Source organism: Gouania willdenowi, chromosome 17 (assembly GCF_900634775.1).
Source record: "Gouania willdenowi chromosome 17, fGouWil2.1, whole genome shotgun sequence".
Taxonomy (NCBI): Eukaryota; Metazoa; Chordata; class Actinopteri; order Blenniiformes; family Gobiesocidae; genus Gouania; species Gouania willdenowi.
The window spans coordinates 18,043,059-18,061,104 of NC_041060.1; the positions used below are offsets into that span (position 1 = coordinate 18,043,059).

The 18,046-nt window shown below is 36.7% G+C and overlaps 1 protein-coding gene across 10 annotated transcripts in view; it reads left to right on the top strand.

The window, feature by feature from the left end:
- pard3ab (par-3 family cell polarity regulator alpha, b) overlaps positions 1-18,046 on the top strand; it is a 279,421-nt gene that overhangs the window by 232,734 nt on the left and 28,641 nt on the right. For 2 of the 10 annotated variants that reach the window (XR_003675910.1, XM_028472048.1), the window contains exon 24: positions 3,868-3,890. The exons of the other annotated variants lie outside the window; for them this stretch is intronic. Coding sequence is in view for 1 of the 2 variants with exons in the window: in XM_028472048.1 (XP_028327849.1) it covers positions 3,868-3,890 (23 nt within the window). In the remaining variant the exon portion in view is untranslated. The remainder of the gene's footprint in view (positions 1-3,867; positions 3,891-18,046) is intronic. 10 annotated transcript variants of the gene reach the window in all.

Below are 18,046 nucleotides of genomic sequence, written 5' to 3' on the forward strand. Positions count from 1 at the left end.
CCTATGAATCGATTTTTAACTGCCTTACGATTAATCATTACATCCCTACTGCTAACTCATTTAACCCGCTATCCTTTACTTTTAGAATGTATTCCTGACTTTTCCCTGAATAACTTTTTCTTTTTTTTTTATCTCGTAAAACACTCCTTCCCTGTCAGCTGATAGCAACTGCTTTATCTCAAGCAGGCCTCATGTCGAACACACTGCTCTTTGATGCGTAATATGACACCTCCATCCCCTTAAATCACACTTAAGGAGGAAACTTTCTAGATTAAAGGGATTCCATTTAGTCCTCGTTACATGATGTTTTTTCAAGACGTCAAGCAACCTTCTCCCCTTCTTTTCCTGTGGATCCTATTCCAAATTCTGTCTGCTCAAAAAAAAAAAAACATTTGACAAGAAGCAGGCAAACATGTGCCGCTGTCTCCTGCTCTAATCGACGAGCAAATGTCAAAGTCACCAGGCTGGGCTGGTGGATGAAAAGAGAGAGAGCGGAAAAACTTATGGATGAAAGGAATGCTAAACAGCTCGAGTACGTAGTAAGTTTATTTTTTTCATTTTCAGCTGCGTCTACAGGAGTGATAGTTTAGAAGTAGAGAGGGGTTGTGAGGTGTTGACAGCTGACTTTTTTTTGCTACGTGGTTAGGACGAGCCATGACATTTTAAATTTTTACAACTACCTTGTATATATGTGTGTTTCAAAACTGAAAAATTGTTTGTGGAGTCAATAAATATACATTTGTTTCAACATAAATAATGAAAGTAAAGATACTTTAGTTTTGCAAGAGTTTTTTTATTTTTTTATTTTACTTTGATGTTTTAAATTGAAAAAACAAAACGTTTTTAATATATAGATTTTATTTTATTTTCAATTATTATTTTCAGTTATTTATTTTTTTTTCTTTTTTTTTTTAATACAAATTTTTACGTTGATTTCTGCTGAATGGTTGTGAATTATAATGCCCAGGATCCAGGTATGGGCGCGTGCAAGGGGTGACAATTTTTCAAAATAAAATTATTGACACATACTTAAAAATAAAATAATTTAAAACAAAATAAATAATGATAATTATAATTAATAATGTTATTATTTGTGCATGCTTGTGTGTTTGTGTTGTGTGTGCGCGTGCAGGGGGTTGGTGGTACTGATGATATTAGGATCTTAGTTTTTTATTGCCTATGTATTTATATTTAAAATATTTTTTGTTCTACATTTAATATAAGTGAGAAGTGGTATATGAATAAATGTTGATTGATTAATGATAGTGTGTACAATAAAGCTAATATATTTAATATTAACTCATATTTTTCCAGTGAATTACCAATCACTTATTCATCCTGTCACAATGTTGACGTCTTGTTCTTGCTGCATTTAGTCTTTTTATTTTTATTTTTTTGATTCCCTCTGTAGTAACTTTTAAAAGAAGAGCAGCATTGGAAGCCAGCCCAACCTGTGCTAGATCTATTGATCCCTGAGAGTATCTTTGTATCCGCCCTTTCGATAACAGATTGGCAGTTCACCCACTTCTGTCCCCACCCCCGTACTTCCCTTAGGACTGTTAGTACAAATAATGACTAATCAATATGCGCTGGAGTCCCTTTGGATGTCCTTTTAACGCATGATTTATGTCACGGCACGGCAGCAGCAGCACACTCACTCTCTTACTCACTGTGCTTACCAGCCGATCAATTTAACCAATCACAGGACGCCTGATTTTCATTGTATACATTTAAAGATGTTTTTAATATCGCCTATGTCATTCCTAATGAAGCCATATTGATTCCTGTGACCTGGGTGACACGTCTGCTTTAGTTGGAATAAGGAATGTTCCAGTGGATTGTTTGTGCACAGGCTCCATATCTGGATTGTGTTTAGGTAGATTTACATTGATCTGCATCTTCAGTCCATCACTCACTGCTCATTAACATGTTCTAAGGTCAGTGCATCAAAAAGAGATTTTCTTCATTCACTCTAATCTGGTTGCGCAGTTTGTTTTTTTTTTGGGTTATAAAAATACATTCTAACAAAGAGGAACATTCTGGATATTATTGGATAGATTACACAAAGGGCATATAAGCATTTAAATTTTTTATTTTATTTCATTGATCGTCCTTTAATGGATTTAATACCCAAAGCCATGAACTTACATTTTATACGCAGTAAAACATATTTGAGTGTATTAAATCCTAAAATGTGAACTTTTATTACTAAGAAATAAACATTAAACAGTACAGTGAAAGTGAATTGATCCCATAAGGATGGTTTTGTTTGAGGTGACGGTGCTTTTATCTTCATTGAACCAGAAATTGAACAACACAGATTAGAGATTCGAGTGGATGATTAATCCCAAACCAACCAGGATAGACTCAGATGCAGAACATCTGAGTCTATTGGAGTTTTATTGTTGTTTGTGTATGGCTGCGTTTGAAATCGAATACTAACGTACTACTTCTTGAGCACTGCCGAGGTGCCCTTGAGCAAGGCACCGAACCCTATAGCTCTATAAAATTAATGTATAATAATAATAATACTCATACGAGGTCTGAAGTCCAAATGAGTATGTTTTGCATTCATATTAGATAGTATGCAAAGATTGAATATGCGAGAAATACCCGGATGTATACTATATCGGGACAATTCCTAAGTATGCACGGTGGGCACACTAGTCATACTCAACCAGCCCATGATGCATTGCGAGTGGAATGTAAAATCATCCTGGGACCGGCTTCAAGCTAAAAAATCCAACATCCCCTTTTCAAAACAAAAGCATCTCTTCCTGTCTTACATTTTTGTAAATAATGCTCTTGTTTTGAAGTTAATCAGAAGTTTTGTCAGCAGCACAATGGCTTGTAATGTGTTTTTCGTGAGTTTTATGGATCAAATGACCACATGTTGATATTTTATTTGGTCATTTTCTCTTAAAATGTTTTCATAACTTTCAAAGGTGGAGAATCAATGGAGATATTTAGCTTCAGAGTTCTTCAGGTTTTCGTCTTTGGAAGTATACTTTAGTGGGAACGGTCACCATAGTAAACATACTAATAATATATAGTAGACTATATATTTATTGAGTGTGTAGTGTGTAGTACGTTAGGATGCAATTTCAAACACAGCCTTTGTTTTTGTTAAACCTACAGGAAGTTGCAGGCGGCCTCAATTGTGGTTTCAAAATAAACCTAAACCCATACAAAACCATTAATAATGCTCATACAACGAGCAGGTTGCACTGTGAATTTTGCACTTTCTTGGTTGTCGTGTGCTTTAGATCACTATTCAAACTACTTCTATGACTAGAAAAGCTGATGTTTTATTTTTAGAGTTTTGTAAAGATATTTTAATCTGGGAGCGACTCACTTTCCTGAAACGGCTACAAAACAAAACAAGCTTGGAACATTAGAACTAATTCAAAAAAAAGACTAACAATATGAACACGAAAAGGCTAAAAATGAACACGAGAAGTTCCTCCTGCTGTGATTTCCATATTTTTTAACCTGAATGTATTGCAAAGCTTGGCCTTTCTGCGCTCTTCAAACACATTTTCCTCCTCTAGCATGTCTCATTATAGGAATGTAATCACTGTCCACATGTATCAGTAATTCTCCACCAAAAAAAAAGATTAATCTTAATCTCAGGTTTAGCTGTGGTAGATTTTAGATCATAATCTGTTTTTTAAAAAAAGTGTAGATTTGGCTGTAAAATGTTTCATTAGTAACACTAATCCAGACACAATGGCTGTTATGCTCCCTGTGCTATTTTAAAAGTCCATATGTGTCACTTTTTGTAAAAAAAAAAACACGTTTGAATGAACTAATCCTTGTGTTTTGTCAAATTTCTGTGGATTTTTCACGCTCCATGGACCTCAAAAGCGATCGGACCCTCACAGCAGAAGGTAATGACAAGCAGCCAGTGTATGTTGATAGCGTTGATAGTTAGTTTACTTTGTACTGTGTTAGTCTGACTTAGTGTAATACAAACCCAAACTCGATCCAACTGTATATTTGCAGAAAGGATGAGGTAGTGTTTTTATGAGTAACTCTGCTTTAATTAGCTGTCATTCATTCCCTTGTCCTTATTTCAAACCCCGCCCATCTGACCCTGAGATAGCGATAACAACTTTACTCACTTTGATCAAGTGAATGAACTGAAACTACATAGATATATAGTGTTAGATTTGAGTTTTGTCCACTAGTTATCTAGTTAACAGTGCATAGTGCACATAAACCAATGCAAACACCTGTGAAAGTTCTTTGTTTTAGTTTAATTTTATTTTTAAATTCTGGACAATGTTGAATTGGCTGATTGGCTGTATTGACTCCTTTTTCACACATCTAAGCCAGTAATGTAATACAGAAATCTCTGAAATTACGGGAACCTAATATTTATTAGTTAGTTTGTTTGTCAAAAGCACAGATTTTGACAAACTTTAAACCATGGATACATTTTACGCAATAGAAGATTGCATTAAATTAAAGGAGTTTTTAAAAAAAAAATCCCTATCTGTCATCATTGGCAACATTTCAAAAACTCATATGTTGGTTCGTAATTAATCGATCTTAGTGAGATTTGACAGCGTTATGTTGAGTTAGTTCCTCACTTAAGTTTTATCTGGATCAGATCCAGATTGCACATTTCATCGCAATTTTTCAATAAAATGGGAATGCCTATACATTTAGACCTATTGTATTGTTATTAATAGGGATGGAGATTTCTTCCAAGCCTTTAAAGTGTGAATAATCATAGTACTATGATCACTGATCCAAATACATGCCAATGTCTGACAAAGAGGAGATTTGGTGCTTGGCAAAGGTTTGCGCTCTCTGACTGCTCTTGGTCTGTAATAATTAAATCACATGTTGCACAGAAAGTACACAAAACCAACATAATACAATTGCAAAAAACCCAAACGAAACCCCTTTTGTCTAAAGATTGTGTTGTTCATCTTTCATCTAATAATGAAACACATGGACTTTTATCAATCAAAGCATCGATGCACATTTTCCTTTGAGGATTATTTGTTGTTAAATGACTTGACGAGTCATTCTGTTCTCGTTCTGGGAACACTTTCATCAGCTTTAGTTGTGTCAGAATGAAGCACTATTGAAGAATGCATAGCAGCAAATGTAAATGACTTTACTCTGTGTAACTCACTGGTAGAGCTTTGGCAGATTTGTTGTTATAAAGTATTATATGAAAATGAGGAAATGCTAATACACACAATCATCTGAACATTTCCTTCCTTGTATCATGTAAAATATGTGAGGAATGATTTAAGAGCTTAACACAGTGATGAGATGGTCATCATTAGGCGCCGTCACACACACACACCAGTCTGTGTGATTAACAGCACCACTGACAGACGAGAGGGGAATAGCAGTCTGTAGATGGACAAATCCCTACAGACCTCTGACTCACGTCTCGCCTGGCCTCTTGAAATACAGCGCTGCCAAGGTGAGGTCATCGACCCCCTTCCAAACGTGCACACACAATGCCCGTTCACTTCAAACTGCTTTGAGGCTGCGCTAATGGCAAAAGGCTGCCCTTTTAAAGTGGCTCACTTATGCTCAGCACCCACCCTCTCTTTAGCAATAATGCCTTATTTATGGCCCCCTGGCTCGCTATAAAACCAGCCTGTGTCAGCAGCCGGCTGGAAGAGCTCCAGGGATTAATTCACTTCATGCCAGAAAGTAGACTGCACCCTCGCCTGTCTGCTCCGTTCAATTCCAGATCCGCCAGGGGCTCAGTCGTCCTCAGTGGCAGTTCTACAGTACACACGTCTACACTTGGCCATGCTCAGAGACGGGCTTTGGGCTGTGGGAACAGATGCTTTCAGATGGAGTTTGCTCAAAGTGAACAAGGTTTTTTTCCTCCTTTCAACATTTATAGAACGTTCTAGCATAAAGACTTCCTCTGATAAAGCCTGTCCATCTTAATCACATGTCAAACTTAAAGCCTGGGGACCAAATCAGGCCCTTAAGCAGGACAAAGTAAAAATGACAGCGAAAACATGAATCATTGTGTAAAACTAATCTCAGCACCTCCAAATACACAATTTCAATGAAATTCCACAATATTACAGGACTGCAGTCATTTTTAATGGCAAATTGTTGAACATACTCTCATTTCCCTAAATTAAATAGAAATTGGTCACAAAATCGAGGACATTTCGAGTGAAAATCAAGCAGAGACTGATATCTGACACTTATTGCTTGGATATTGGTAGTGCTTTACAAACTTTATATATCATTTATATGTAGAAGTGCAAACAGGGCACATAAGTATTAAAATTACTTGTTTTTCAAACTGGTCCGTATTTGGTCCCTGAGCTGAGTTTGCAACCTTTACTCTCAAAGGAGACATTTTACCTAATCTAGCCTGGATTAAAATCCTGTCGGAGCAGAATAAAATACTTTCTCATTGAAGACAGTGTAGAAAATTCTCTACAGTTAATATAATATCAAATAATTTTATGAATTAATAGATTTGAAAGGCTACACAAAATAACTTGAATTTGACAACACGTGATCATGTTGGTCAACACATGCTAACTGCTAATTGATTTATTTATAAGGGATTTAAAACATACCGTTAACCATAGGTGAAAGGGAAGTTGATGGCCTGTGGTTGCAGAAGTTGAAGTAGCAAGGTGGCAGTTATTACACAATGTGATTTATTTTTAGGTTAACCAATTGTTAAGTTAATGTCATTAATCATCCATTCCCTCTCTAAGAAATATAGCTCATTATTTTTAATATATTATTTGAAGCTACAGGGAGCCATTGCAAAAGAGTCAAAGAGCCGCATGAGGCTCCAGAGCCGCAGGTTGCAGACCCCTGGTCTAAATGATGTGATGTAAATATTAAGAATCCCAATAAATACAATTTCTTTATAATAATAATAATAATAATACATTTTATTTGTAATTCACTTTACATTTGATACCAAATCTCAAAGTTCTACAAGATTAAAACAATACAACACAAAATATATTAAAAAACAGGACTAAAAACAAGCATTTGCCGTTAAAAAAGATTCAATTATTTAATCATGTTTACATCTATTCTTTTATTGTGAATTATGAGTTATAAAGAATAGATTTGGGACGGCTTTTGTCTCATTCTTGAAAATATTAATTATCATTCCTGTTGAATCCCTCTCTGTTACACCTTTATATGAGTCTTCCTTTGTTTCACACTTTCCTTGCTTTGTCTCCACCTCTCTTTATCACCCCCACCTTTCCCCACGCACTTCTTATCCTTCCTTTTCTGTCATTTTTTTTGTTGCATTCCTATCTGCCACCCTCGACCTTCCTCATCTGCCTCACCGTGGCTTTTAAAAGACTTCTCATCCATGGATCCTGGCAGTATTCTCTAGACACCAAGCAGCTTCTTCCCCCCCCCAAGAGAGATTTGAACCGTGGAGAGCTCTGACGGGTGTCTGCCAGAAAACATGTGACATCCTTTGAGATTTTCATGGCTGCCTTTTTTGATAGGCTGCACCTTTCATGCTTTTGATGTGGCCACATGTGTCTCTCTGCAAAAAGGTAGAGCTGGGGATCTGCGGGGGCCTGGTAAAGAATATGATGAATTTAAAGCTGTTTTGGAGGTATTTTGCCAGAAATTATTATGTAGAATTCATCCGTGTGAACATTTATGGCTTTCTGTAAAATATCTTCTTTTTTAAGATATATGCAGAAGAATACTAAGTTCTTCTTTAAGTTTTTTTAAGTGAGAACCAAATTTGGAAACTTTCAAAACCTTTGTAATTCAAGTGAACTTTGTGCATTTCTTTTTTTGGAATATGGGAATTCCAAGCTCCGACAGCCAAATGGAACAATCCTATCCAAAAGAAAAAATAGCGTAGCATGGCATTGATGCTCTTGTGGACTTAGCAAGTTATTTAGTCACCACTTAGAAAAAAACCTTAAAATGAATATATGGGAGACAAATGCACAGGGTGACAAGAGTCCCATCCACCCCCTAGCCCCGCCTCCACTACACTGTCTGAGCAGTGAGGTCTCCATTGGGAGTGACGGCTGCAGCCGCTCCTGCTTAGTTTGAAGCTGTTTTGACAGGAGTCTGGAGTTTTGTCTGCCTAGAGGGAGACTGCAGTCTGGTTGGGACCAGACAGTCAGAAAATATAGATTTCTTTGTATTGCCTGAGTCTATAAACGTAACCATTGGTTGGATGGAGAATGTTGGCTCTGGTATTGTGAGGGTACCAATAACTCTGTGGTTAGCATTGCTCTGATTTTTAGGGACTGCTTTATGTGGCGGTGGTCAGGAATGCCTCACAGCAATACGCTAACGGATTCACGTGCTTGTGGTCAAACACCAGTCTTTCTGTGCCAGGTTTGCATGGCTCTCTTGTTTCCTCCTGTCATCCAACAACATGTATGTTGTATTAATTTGACTTTGATCGTAGAAGTGAATGGTTTGGGTTCAGGTTACTTGGTGGATTTTTTTTTGCTGTAATTTAGTCCTTTTTACACACAAAACGCAAGAATGTAACGAGCAAACCATACATTGATTAAAATACCTTTGGTTCCACAAATATAGGATTAAAGACAAAGATAAAAAAATACAGAAAAAATAAGAGCAAATATGTTCAAAAACGTGTTCAGTGCTGGAACAGCAGCAGAAACAAAGCAGAGTCGGACTTTTTGGGACAATGAATCTTCGTCCAGAGGGAAGACACTTAAAGTGCAAGAGGTGGGAGTGGTCAGTTAAAATGGAGCGAGTTATCCTTTGTACCTGCGTACAGTACAGTGAAGCTGAGTTCAGCTGTGGCTCACCCAACAGTACACTTGACCATTTGACAATTTGGTCGATGGACTTGTTTTGTCTTAACGTTTTCTGACCGAACCATGACACAAGAGAAAACGATCAAATGGATTCAATAAAAGCATGATAAAACTAACCTGGCAAGAGCCAGATTGATGTGTAGCCCTCCCTCTAACTCTAGTTCTCCACTTCTGGGTCTGTGTCTGGCGAACCCTTTCAGAACCAGGGAGGGACATGAACAGAATGCTTGAAGCTGATTGGGCGAAGCGCCTGTCCACAACGTTTTTTTAAGCCAATCACACAGTCACAAATGATGATGTTCATCGGAATGCGCCGCTACAACAACAATCAGGTTCAAACAAAAATGCACAAAGCTCCTCTCGCTGTTGCTCTTTCAAAAAGGAAATGCTGGATTCTTCTAAAACTGAGTTTATAGAAGCTTCCACTCGTTCATCCTCCTGCGTCGACATATTTTTATTTTGGTTTCCGAGCTATGCTAATAGCAGTAGCCCAGCTAGATCCTCTCCCCGCAAATGCACATGTGCCAGTTTTGCTTCGGCGCTTCTGCCTTTATCACACCAGGATATCCCGCCCTAAACCACAACACTGACTCATGATTGGTTCGAACTGTTTTGGTTCAGATTCGAAAGGCAAAGGCGGGAACAGCACAAGATGGATTCTGGTGTTTGCGAACAGGAGAATCCATCTTGCAGACAAGGTTAAGATAAAATATGATTATAATGGTACAGTCAATGTAAAAATGCTTCCTGAGACAATGTAAACACTACTGACCCTTTTTACAAATGACTTTACGGTTCTCTTCAAATTTCAGCTTGCTGTCACTGATAGTCCCATGATATTTGTGAGACTCCACATTTTCAATGGTCTGACATTAGATCAGAATCCTCTCGTGCAAATGAGTTTTGGTTGTGCACCTGGCCAGGATACAGCCTGAGATAATATGTGAGCCAACCATTTGTTTATTAACTCAAAAAATGCATTTGAAGCATCATTTTCCAATCGTTAGCTTTAAAATGTGAACATACTGTATGCTCGATAAAATGTTACCTGTCCTTTTAAAAAATATTTTTAAAAAAAGGAGTTTGAAATCAATACACCTGGTATTGTTTATCTCTACAGTTCACCTATAGTTCCATACTAACATACCCAACTCATACTCTTCTAAAGAAGACTAATGCAGACAAGGATGAGGCGAACATGGCCAGGGTTGTTTACTTCTTAAATATCTTTGTGCCATTCCACCACGAAACCTCCACCTGCAAACAATCCTATGGTTGGGCAGCTCCATTTAAAAGCCAGGAAAAGATGATTTAAACAAGGGAGGGGAAACGGCAAAAAGGAAGTGCCTGCCGTCTGTTGATACTAAGACTCTCTCACGGTGGGTCTCCTTGTTTTTTGATCTTTTAGACAGAGAAAGGACATAGAGGGGGTTGCCCAGGATTTCCTTCACGGTGAGTAAAAGAGTTTGAAGACCCGCTTCACTAGATATCACCTCAAATTGCTCTAACATCTGTTGTATAGGGAGATGTTATTGTACAAATACCATTAAACTGAAACTTTGGAAGGAGCCATTGCTGAAGATTACCAATCTTTTTAAGATTTTACACTCAAATATGAAAAAAGGCTCCTCGATGATAAGGTTTGAATTTATATGCTTGTGACTAAATCTGTTACCCTTTTTTGTTACTCTGATCTTATAGTGTAAATAGGAGTTAATTATTAGATGATTATTGTGTAAAAATAAGTATAGCACTAGATATTACAAGGGATAGGATCATATAGGTTTATACTTTCTCCTGCTTCTTTTCGAACATGTATAAGCTTCTCGTGAAGGTTTTTATAACCATTTATTCTGTCTTCGCTTTGTTTGATTTTTTTTTTATTACTATTATTATTATTTTCATTGTAGTAAATACACTGCTGTTGTGTTCATGTTCGAAATAAACATTTAATACAATTAAATATATATATATATAAAGTCTTGGGAGAATATGTTTAACCTTTGTAGTTTGTTTCATTGAAAATAATGACAATGACGATCAAAATAAAATCAATAATTTTTCTAGATGAATTTCATTTGGATTGAATTTAGCTACTTAAATTGTCTAAAGTTTAGCTTCTCTTCTTGATGTGAGTGATTAAAGGTGAAAACACCTTTTTCATTATATTGAAATATATTTTTATTTTACCAAAAATAAAAAAAAAGAACATTAAGCCCTTTTTCTTTGTTAAACAAAGCTGAAAGAAGAAAGTATGCCATTTTTACTTACATTTTATCCATCAACCGAACACGATTTTAAAAATTCATTTGATTTGAACGTATTCCATAGAATCTTTCATGTTTCATTTTTATAATCACATTTGTTCTGGTGGTTTGGAAAACATGCAGTTTAAAAAAAAAAAAAATGCTACATGTTGAATATTTCATGAGGATGTTGTGTAGGGTTCCAGTTTTTTCATGAACACATTTGTAGGATCACAGGTTTACAAAAATCCAGCTCCAGCCTTTGTAGTCTCCCTGGCATCTCCAGCACACGATACCATAGCAATCGTGCATCAGACACTCAATCTTTTTCATTCAAAATTGCCTGCTGTCACAAGATGCCTCGAGTCTCATTTCCCTCCATCGCAGCCTGAAACAGAGAGGAAAGGGCCCCCTGCCTCCTGATGATAATGGACCCTAATTTGACTTAGATTATGATTTATCAGATGCTGCTCATGCTTCAGTAGGAAGTATTATACAGCTCTCTGAAAATGGGAGCCATTACAATTGAGACACCCATCTGTCACACAGCAATGGACATAACAGAAAAGAACGAGAGGCGGACAAGCACACTGGACCATGATGCCATCCCTAAAAATTAGACGGAGCCAATGTGATTTTCTTTACTCCACCCCGTCCTTTTATCTAGCTCTTCTGTCTCCTCCAGGCCCCTTTATGTCCAATTTTATCAGCTTTAATTAAGGGCAAAGAATCCAATGCTTTCCTTTGCTTCGTCGTCTTACTAAGCCAGGGTGACTTTATTTCACCACAGCCCAAATGACTGCTACCTTACAATTTAGCCAATTTTCTCCAAAGAGAGAAATACACTTTTCCCTATTAATGCTACACCAGCACTGGGTAGTTTTGTATTTGCAAACCTTTTTTGATTACTTGCTGCATTGTATTATTCAGTCTTTGTTATATTTCAGAACTAATAACCTTCTTAAAATTGATCTGATTTCCTGGATCCACTGCATCTCAAAGCGAAGCAGTTGATGAAAGCAAACATATATGAACAGTGGTTTCATGTGATGCATTTCTAATAAGAATAGTCGACCAAAATCATGTTGAATTTAGACTCAAAGTAGACAAAAACTAAAATGACCAAATTATGTTTTTTATCAGGAGACAAAAAACAATATTAAAATGAAATTTGACTTAAATAACAACATACTGCTTTTTACTATTGCATAGGAACTAGATTATTAGCTAGTTTTTATTTAGCTTAATGCTGCTAGGGGTTTTAATTAGGGATGTCCCGATACAACCTTTTCACTTACGATTTGATACCAATATTGCAGCCTTGCGTATCGGCTGATACCGATATTGATTCGATACGATATCAGCACGAATCATATATACTTTTATTACTTATTTTGTAGTGTGGAATGTTAGAAAAGGCTTGATCAAGTGATGTTACTCAAACACAGAACAATAGTCAACAACATTCGGTTACTTTGTTGGAGTGTGAACCACAGTTACCTATGGATAGATGTGCTGGAGCAGAACATTTTATTCGAGCGCTTATATCGATGATTTTAGATGCAGTCTGATAAAATCCGATATTCATTTTCTGGCCGATATCAGACCTATATATGATATCAATATTGGATCGGAACACCCTTAGTTATAATTAACATGATTAATAAAGATAAAAAAATAGGTTGTATTAATTATGTTGTGTTTTTGGTTCCCCTCGAAAACGAGATGTTACATCTCAAGGGGCTTTCCACAAATATATTTCAAATTATAAGCTGCTGGTGACGATGCCGAATTCACCTTTTTTTTTAAAAAAAAAATGGTTAATTTACTCACAAATGTTGAAGATTGTTTTTTAATGCATCTCAAACATTGGGTTTGTTAAAAAATGGTCAGAGGACTTGCATTTTGGACAAGTTTTGCGCATTGCATTGTGGGATTGGGAACAGGCTTGTGAACCAGAAGCAGTTTTATTGCCAGTTGTAGTTTACACAGATTCCTCGTATTGTGTAAACGAGACCAGGCAATAAAACTATTTCTGATTTCTGAAATCACCAGTTTTCATGACGAGACAATAAGATTCCCTGAACAACAGATATCATTTTTAAATTCAATTGTAGAATTGTAGTTGTTGATCTAAATGTAAATACCACAAAATAGAAAATAAAATTCTGTATTTAAAAAAAAAAGTACAATACTTACTAGGGGTGTGTAATGCCTGGCATCTGGTGATACGATTCGTATCCCGATACATAGGTCACGATACGATATATCCCGATATTAGTATAAGGTGATTATTGCAATTTTTTTTTTTTATATATCACTTAAGAAACAACTAATCTGTAAATGTGTACACCATCATGAGAACATTATGTATGAAATATATTTTATTGGCATATTTTACATTCAAAACATTGACTTTAACATGCCATGTGCCACAACTTATAACAATAATAAAAACATAAAATACAATCTACCAACATAACTTTAGTGAAAGTTAACTGAGGTATATGCCTAGAACAACAAATAAATGCAGAAAGTTATTACTGTTTTTTTTAGATTTTATTGAAAAAACACAAGCTGGTCAGGTTTCAGCGCACTTCTTTGTAAAGTTACAATGTCTCCTGCAGTGAAAAAGACTTTCCTGGTTAAATAAAGGTAAAATTTTCTTTTAATTAGAAAAAAAATCGATCCGAGAATCGTGCGACATAATATCGCGATATATCGCCGGATCAATTTTTTTCAACACCCCTAATACTTACCTATATCACAAAATCTGCCACGATTTGATTTTGATTCAGGAGCCTTTGATATGTAGTTGCAGAAACTAAGCCATGTTCTTACATCCCTCCTTAAATCACAGCCAAACCTGAAAAGCTTTTTTCCTCCCTCAACTCAGAAAACAAAGAAATGATCCCTAAGTAAAGCTCTGTGATGTTCTCCCGGCACAAGAAGACAAGATCCTAAGAACTTGTGCAAATGTAGTCCCTCATTCACAGTGAACATTATTCATGAGTATGGAGAAGAAGAAAAAAAATGCCCTTGTTATCAATGTTTAGTTTAGCTGAGACCTCATAAAAATGTAAAAAAGCAAGTTGGACTCTTTAATGTCTCCCTAATCCACTGCTGATAAGACACCATACTCACACTGACGGTTTGAAAATCCTCTCCTCTTCCCCTCACACTTTCATCTCACACTTTGCCTCCTCAGACTCAGCCAGTCATTTGCACAAACCTGTAGAAAAACACAGCTCTGGCTCTGACAGGCACATGCAGGGCAGCAGAGATATTAAAGCACTAGTTAATGGCCTCGAAGACTCTACTTTATGGCCATGTTTGACACAGAACAGAATAATTAGTAAGATGCCATGTTGGAAACCTTAACGCCATTAACTCAGAAGACCCTTTCTTTTTTTTCCTGAAACCTCGTTGCCTGGTTACTGTTTTTTCCCCAGGTGGCTGAATGTGCTGAATCATGGCGATTGCCTGTGAATTACAAAAAGGAGCGGGCTGAAAGCATTAGTTTTGATTGGTGGGATCATAACAGCAATGTGAAGCTCAGATATATTACAATAAGTGGCCTATCTGGCAGCGCAGATCTGTCCACTGACTGATGGAATGGTGCGGTTTGATGTATACTATCTCCTGCTCTGCCTCGTGTCAGCGCGAGGAGCAGAAAGCAACAATGCAATACAGGCGGCAAAAGAGTGGATAGGAATTTTTAGTTGGAGACGTAAAGTCTGAGACAGGAAGTAAAAGAGCATTAGAGAGTGTGTCTTCACATTCTGACCAGTGCAAGTAGTGTGGAGAATAAGTCTCATTTTACATACGCTGATTTTTCTTTTCTTAATATCACTTTCTACATCCGAGTAAAAATTATCCCAATGATTGTCTGGAAGATTAGATAAGACAGCGCTTTGTAATTGTAACATCAAAGCATGCAAGCAACTCGGATTGGTGTGTTTGATTAGAAACTAGAGAATGTTAATGAGAAGGAGATTAGATATCCACTTCCATATTTATCTTGTTGGAAGGTACGGTGTTGGAATTGAAACACGGATGGGTTTTTATCGCCCAAAAATGATAAGAGAATATGCTGAGGCAGCTTTCTATTATTGTAGTGGTTGGTACTTTAGGGCTTTTTGTAAATACCAACTGAAGATTAGCATGTGTAGGCTTATTCCTGCTTTTTGACGCAAACTTTCTCTTACTTCCAAAAAAAAAAAAAAACATCTTAGTTCTCATCAATTTCAGTCTTTGAAACCATTTTGGTGTTTTTTTTTATATATATATATATATATATATATATATAAGACTACATTTCAAATCAATTTAGCCTTTGGGTTTTCAACAGGATGTTTTTATTTTTGACAAAAACTGCAACAAAAATAGTAAGTTGGCGATGTATAACCCGGTTCCTAACATTTAAACAGGTTGTATTTAAAGAGTGTTGATGTAAGTTTAGGTTGTTTATCTTAAGCTCAACATTAACTTACTTAAAAGGCCCATGTTACGCTAAATCAACTTTTCTGTGCTTTAAACATCATAAAGGGCTATGTGAGCTTCATACACATGGCCAAAGGGTTTTTTTCATTGATTCCCTCAATGGTTAGTTAGAGGGTGATTTGCTCCTTTCTTACTGCAGGGTGAGCCCAAACACCTCGCTCCAATTTGATGACTCGTTCCCACTTTGATGACAAATTTGACGCAGCACTGAGCTGGAGAAGCCGCGCCTCCAGGAAGCTCTCTGCCGTGATTGACATGTAAACAGACACGCCCACGAAGGTGAACATTTTGAGCGTCCTTCGCACAGTGCTATGTATGTATTTTCTACAGTGTATGTATGTACCGGTGAACGCCCCGCCCCCACGCTCTGTCTCGTGTTTATAAAGCAGCATGAGCTCAGCTACAGAGTGGGTGGGAGGAGGGCGGGCCGTCCTCTGGCCCTGCGTCACCGTGCGGGGAGGAGGAAGTCGGTGTCCCGTCTATAGACACGCCCACTCATGAATATGCATAAGTAGGCCACAAATCAGCCTGTTTGTAGAGTTGCTCAGAAAGTGACTTTTCAGAGGCTAAAACTCTGGAAAACAGGTGAGTTTGGGAAAATAAACCTCAAATACTATGTTTTTAGAGTTCTTAGAACAAATGGAGATGGGTGAAAAATAGCATGATATGGGACCTTTAAGACCAGAGGTGGGCTTGCAGGTTAATGCCAATGCAGACAATGTTAAGAGACAACTTCAATTGAAACCTCTACACATCATCTCTTATGAGCAAATTACCAGAGTTGTAAAGAGTACTGATAAATCCTACTCAAGTAGAAGTACTGTTACTTGATTGAAATTGTACAAGTACAAGTAAGTCATACATAAAATTGCAAAAAATGCATTTGGTTGTTGTCTGAATATTTAATTTTTTGTAGTTTCACAATGTTCGTTGATCATTTCAGAACAAAAATAATATTTACTCAGTAACGTTTGGGTGTAGAAATGTAACTAATTACTTCTTTTAAAATGTACTGAAGTACAAGTAACTTTACTGATATAGGAATATACAAAAAAAAGTACAATTACCTATAAAATCAACTCAATTACAGTAACGTGAGTACTTGTAATCCATTACTTTCACGTCTGCAAATTACGGTACATGAAAAATAGTCTAAAGAAGAAAAACATTTTGCGGGTCAGACGAGTTTCATTTTAAACTAATGCTGTTCTTAAAGGCATGTATTACTCATGATAATGTTCCCATGTTTTGTTTTATACAGTGCTAATCCCTCACATTAATCAAAGACTACTATAGAGGGCACTGTAATTTACAACCTTATGTATTCCTTATAGGTCTGTGTATGGCTTTACAAGTGGCTGTTTAAAGTGATATTATTGCAATAATAAAATAGGAATCTGATTATAAACCAATCAGGTGTTGAGTACAGCACTGTTAATGTAGAGTAACAGAAAACACCCCTGAGATTTAGTTTGACCACAATTTAAACCACGCTGTGAAGTTTAATCTAAATGAGAAATAAATCATTAACATGAAATTGTTGAATGTCATTTGCAGACAGGCTAACAGTTTTACATTAACTTTACAGTCCACTGGGAGTTGGGTTATAAAACCCAAATGGCTCTCTTAGGTTTTCCAGTTCCACACCTTCATTAGGTGTAGGACAGTGTTAGAGAAGCCTAGGAAGCAGTTCAATTTATTTGTACCTGAATGGGACTCCATCGACACGTGGACGTATGCAAGCATGAAATTGGCTTGTGAATTAAAAGCATGCATTTCCCCTGTGCGCTGCACCATTATGTCCTCCAGTAGCACCACAGCTCCAAATTGAAGAGTATTTTTTTTATTTTTTTTTTACCACACTGTAAAATATCCAGGCGTCCATCTGCATTAATATCAGTCAAATATTGTATTAGCTTCCATGACATTTCTGATCAGCAGTGGGCATAAACAAATGTGAGATGCTCTACGGAAAGGAGAAAGTAATTAATTAAATCCACTCCTCTGGTGGATTCCAGTGTTTACTATCTGTCTTGTAAAGATACTGGCACGTGGTGGGAATGTTGAGTGTCGAAATGAATGCAGGGAAAAACCTGAACGAGGTTGGACACAATTTATTTAAAATATAGGTTTGGAGGGAAAAGATGGAGTTTAGATTTGAAATGTTGACATTGAGTAGGAAAATATTATGCTTTTATTTCTCCTGTTTTCTTTTTTATCTGCACATGCTGTCGAAGGTCAACACTATACGTAGTGCAATCTTTTCACGACAGTAGGGCTGAACGATTTTGGAAAACAATCTATTTGCGTTTTTTTTCCCCTCAATATTGCGATTGCGATTTAATGTGCGATTATTTTTTCAAGGCCCTCTTGTCATGTATTTTTCAATGAACACAAACAATGAATCAATTTGTTTCATACTCAACTTATTTAAACTTTAAATAAATGTAGAATATACATTTAAAAGCACCGATTACAGCAATAAAGCAAACAAAT